The 4,522-nt window shown below is 46.2% G+C and overlaps 1 protein-coding gene across 5 annotated transcripts; it reads right to left on the minus strand.

Annotated features, from left to right (window-relative positions):
• Positions 1 to 453: 453 nt before the first annotated feature.
• On the minus strand, positions 454 to 4,234 carry LOC125509926. 5 transcript variants are annotated; one of them, XM_048674988.1, is made up of 9 exons: positions 3,878 to 4,232; positions 3,559 to 3,785; positions 3,350 to 3,462; positions 2,887 to 2,962; positions 2,381 to 2,409; positions 2,134 to 2,227; positions 1,807 to 1,896; positions 1,466 to 1,652; positions 454 to 991 (listed from the first exon to the last, which is right to left on the minus strand). In XM_048674988.1, the coding sequence occupies exons 2-9, from the start codon at positions 3,736 to 3,738 to the stop codon at positions 651 to 653; spliced, it is 1,110 nt and encodes a 369-aa protein (XP_048530945.1). In that variant the 5' UTR covers positions 3,739 to 3,785; positions 3,878 to 4,232; the 3' UTR covers positions 454 to 650. The 5 variants fall into 5 exon arrangements, with proteins under 5 accessions (XP_048530945.1, XP_048530944.1, XP_048530943.1 ...); XM_048674987.1 differs by having other exon boundaries at positions 2,134 to 2,409; positions 3,559 to 3,731; positions 3,878 to 4,234; XM_048674986.1 differs by having other exon boundaries at positions 2,134 to 2,409; positions 3,559 to 3,740; positions 3,878 to 4,234.
• Positions 4,235 to 4,522: the final 288 nt, after the last annotated feature.

Here is a 4,522-nt window from a genome sequence, read left to right on the forward strand (position 1 = left end):
TGAAGGCGCTCGGCATTGATCAGTACAACACGGCGAGGCCGAACAACTTGTTGCGACAGATGGGATTCTTCCTCAAGCTTGACGACCAAGACCTCAAGCAGCAGCAGCACCACCACCAAAGCTGCCAAGAAGATTTAGAGGAAGGGGAGATTCGGCTGTGATCGTCGTTTTCCCTTTTTGTAATAGTCCTCTTCTGCCGCTGAACGTGATTGAAAATGTATGAAATTACCTGATCGATTATAGTTCGATTCTCAGCTCAATTAGTGATTTTCTTTTGTGTGTACACATGTTTGTGGTGTTGCCATCTTGTCTAGCAACATGCTGACACTTGATGCTGTTCTTGAGGCCTCAGAGAAGGCGTGTAAGCATGATTGAATGAGAAAGTTGTGCTTGTGTGGCCACCTCTTATACAGACCATATGAAAGTAGATGATCGATGATTATACGCAGTGCATGATTGTGGTCAAATAATTAATGACCCGTAGCGCCTGAGACGCTCGCTTCTTGGCCTAAACCTCATCAATTATCTGGTATGTCACGTGGTGCTTGGTGAAACAAGAACAATCTCTTGGTACCGAAACGAGATGCGGTAAGAATGCAACAAAGCATCGAGAACACACTGATCAGGCCGACCCGGTTATTCTTTCAGAGTTACAAAGCAGGATCTGCAGCGGTCTGTGAAATCGTGTCCACTCTTTGCTTCTTGGCAACTACGGATGATGATGTTTCAGGCGGTGTCACAGTTACTTTTGTCTTCCCCACCGCGATGAATGCCACTCTCTTCCTCGTATCAGGCTTGACATCTCTGCGTGGAGTCGGCGCAGCAGCGGGCGTGCCAAGAAGAGAACCCGGAGTGTGTTGATCGTTTGGTAGTTGCCTCCCACTGTGAGAATCTCCAGCATCGCCGCAATGGGTGGCTTCATCTGGGTGGTCAGCCAGAGAAGTATGATGTTGCTTGGCTGGGGTGTTTGCTCCATCAAGGTCTTCCATCTCTGATATGTCACAAGTGCAACATTAGAACTTATAAGAACATTTTTCAAAGTATGGCACGATAATAAACACACAAATAAACAAGCATTCATGTTGTATTAGATACAAAGTAAACAATTGATATAAAAAAAGAAGTGCAGCATTTTGGCAACACATGCACTTCAGTTTCCAGTTGGAGCACGCAACCAAAAATATGTTTTAGAATTGCAATGGAAATAATAGAAAATAATATCATAGTCGCAATTCACAGTGTGTTGTCTTCCAGTAAGCACAATCCCAGCCATAATTCAGCTAGGCTAACTGACCAACTGTTGTTTTCGTTGCAACAACTGTCAGTCAGGTTATCTGACATATAGAGATATATGGTTATTATACCAAAATATCAGCAGGCTGTCACGTATAAGTACTGCAGAAAATGCAACCGTGAACTCCGAATGCTCATATATCGTGAATCAGAGAAGGTAAGGTGTTCCAACCTTCACTAACAAGTCCAAGGGTCTCATACTGGATTGATGAATCTGGAGTGCACGACTTCATATCCTCATCTTGGGTTTTCTGACTGCTAGCTTTGGTCTTTTCATGCAAAACAAATTTATCTTTCACCCATACACACTCCAGGATAGTACTGGGATCGTTGCTCGAGGGGTAGTACTCTCTGAAAGCCTGTGAAATGAATAGGCAAAACCAAGGAGTTATGTAGTGAGATAGCTGCAAGGTCCAGCCACTGCACTTATGTGTGAAAGCATGATCTTACGCAATACATATTTTTTCCATGATCAACAAGGATACAGAGTGCTAGTGTGGAAGCAAAACATACCTGCACTTTATCAATACTGATCTTAACAGCCTGCTTTTTATCCGTAAGATCAGTAACCTTGTTGTATACTGATACAACATCAAGTAACATCTGCAAACATAATATCAGAGACAAAGAAGACAAAGAAGATAATACTGATCTTAGGCAAAATCTCTGCATAAAGAGACAAAGAAGATAATTGGCACGCATATCATTCCAAGTTGACATTTCTTAGATTCCTAAGTTAATACACATAACAGTTTGACTACCAAGTTAGTTGCTGCATGTATATATTGAATTTAATTGATACAATCATTCATAGCCATGCCTGTAGACTATGTGGCTCAACTGTTGAGTCAGGACCCTCACTCGTGCAAGCAAAGCAAGCACTGCAGTGCAAAGTTCTACGAAGAAAGATTTAGCAAGTAAAAAGCTGATCTGACTGTAGTATGGATTAAGGAACTTTGGATAGGTAGCAATCAACTCCGAATGAAAGTTACTACGAGATTTGTTTCCTTTTCGGGGGCAAGCAAAGTGTGGGTGTACACCTTGTTTTATTTCTGCTAAGAAAACAACAAAACAAAAAAAAGGATACACTGCTCCCTTCATAACAGGTTCAGCCATCTGCACAAAATACAGAAAGCATTAGTATTTTCCCTCTGATGTGCAAACCAAGTTAGCTATCTCAAGTCTCGAAGTTGATCAAGAATGATCTGTAAACTACAACGACTCATCCAGAAGTATGCATCATGCAGTTACAAAATATAGAATTTCTCGGGTAATGAGCTTCATGTACCATATACTAAGAGTTAAATACATTGGAAACCTTGCAAACATGCAGGGATAATCACAACACTTTGCTGCTAATTGCTATATCCTAGTTAGCTAAATAAAGAAGTGAAACAACCGGGCAATATTGGTAGACTTCCACAGATTCAAATTTCAATATTGCATAACTTGTAACTTGAAAACAACCACAAGGAACAAAAGTTATGCTCTATTAACAGCGTCATTGCATTTATGATTCCATCAAATATTCGATTCAGCTACAATAGGATAGTTTGCGAAATGCAACCAGTGTCAACAGAAAACAAAACACACCTGGGACAGCAAACGGGCAACCCCCAAAAGCCTCTTATAGTGGCTATGGTTTGCACCAGGCTTCCTCTTACCCTGCCTATAAAAGAAAACATTAAGGAATAACCTGAATAGCAGGCTAATATAATTACAGCATCATTGTACCACGAATTAAAGCAAACTGAATACTCTTAACTGCCAAGAGATTAAGCCTGCCCATACAAGTGGGAATTTCTAGCTAGGCTTTTAGTCAATAGTGAATACATTTTTCTTTGTTATCTTCTAGGATCAATATAAGGACCACAAATATCATCACAGGACTAAACCATGTCCCCAACATGAAGGATTTGTGTAAGGACATTACTTCTGCCATGGTGTACCATACACATAATCTATTTATTTTTTGCGATTGACATACGCATAACAAATGACAAAGATTGTTTTACAGAGGAGCGCAACAGCACCAGGGATGCGAAACCTGACGAACCTGTTCGGAACAAGAATGGTGTTGGCCGGCTTACGACAGGTGATGACCGGGAACACGGCGTTGATGACCTCTGCAAGATTGGCACCAAGCAACAGCTTCAGGTCCCTCCGCACCTACGCGCCCAACCGAAACACATACAAATCACACTCATGAGTGCAGAGCCACTCGCCGGAAAAAGGTAGGGGAGGGGGGCGAGCACCTAGGCGTACCTTGAGGAGGTACTGGAAGTAGGCGGCACCGCGGTGCTGGTTCCGGTGCTTGTAGACCAGGCGCTCAAGCACTCCGGCCTCCGCTTGCAGGTGGCGCAGCGCCGCCCGCAGCCGATGCTCCTCCGCCGACCCCTCCTGACATTGCGCCATGGCGGCCGCCCCGGGCTTGGTAGCTGCCATGTCTAGGTCGTGGATGGATGTACATAGAATTTAAACGCAATGCTCAACTATCCAAAAAAAGTACATAAACCATCAACTTAAGTTAACAGATCGATAACAAAAATCCACTGCTCGTGGTCGAGAGGTAATTAGAAATTACCCAGCGGCAACGGAGGCGAGCAGCGTGCCCTCGGCGTCGGATGTCGGTGCCTGGCCGGCGGTAGCAGGGCGGCGGTCCTGGTACCAGGTGGCACGACGGCAGGAGCCCGGCGGACGGGGCCAAAAATGACCGGCGCGAAGGCGGGCTGCCGAGGGGCCGGGGAACGGCGGCAGGGCACGGTTGTGCGAAGCGGCGGGGGCAGACCGGGCAGGACGGCGTGGGGGCCACAGCGCTCCGGTCAAGGGCGGCGGCCGGCGGAGGACAGGAGAGCGGACAGGCGGCCCGTGTGTGCGTTTGGGCATTCGGCGCAGCGAGGAGGCCTCCTTCGGGCCTTCTTCTTCATATTTTGGGCCTTGGGGGGTTGCTACTGTCCGGGCTGAACACCTAGGGAGCGGCTAAGAATTGAAACTTTTCCCTCAAGTTAGGGTTTCTTCTTCTCGCGCTGGCGATCTCCGCCCCCGTCGAGCAGTTTGGCCGTCCCTGCTGTCGATCTTTCCCCGCTAGCTGTCTGCGGCTGGTGGGCTGAGCGACGGACTAGGGTTCCTATCCGTGTACCCGATACGTTTCTCCGTTGGGTAAGGGAATCTCCATGGCTGCAGCTGAGACCTCGGATCAAGCGGGGATCAGCGATGTGGAGAGGATGAT

The sequence above is a fragment of the Triticum urartu genome, chromosome 5, assembly GCF_003073215.2.
Source record: "Triticum urartu cultivar G1812 chromosome 5, Tu2.1, whole genome shotgun sequence".
Taxonomy (NCBI): domain Eukaryota; kingdom Viridiplantae; phylum Streptophyta; class Magnoliopsida; order Poales; family Poaceae; genus Triticum; species Triticum urartu.

Bases quoted from the DNA above. Each gene is read 5' to 3' on its own strand.
- LOC125509926 (XM_048674986.1), bottom strand. From the start codon at position 3,738: ATGGCAGCTACCAAGCCCGGGGCGGCCGCCATGGCGCAATGTCAGGAG. The intron at 3,463-3,558 runs GTACGCCTAGGT...TTGGGCGCGTAG, and splicing joins ACTTCCAGTACCTCCTCAAG to GTGCGGAGGGACCTGAAGCT. The intron at 2,410-2,886 runs GTGTGTTTTGTT...TATTTTGTGCAG, and splicing joins TTGCCCGTTTGCTGTCCCAG to ATGGCTGAACCTGTTATGAA.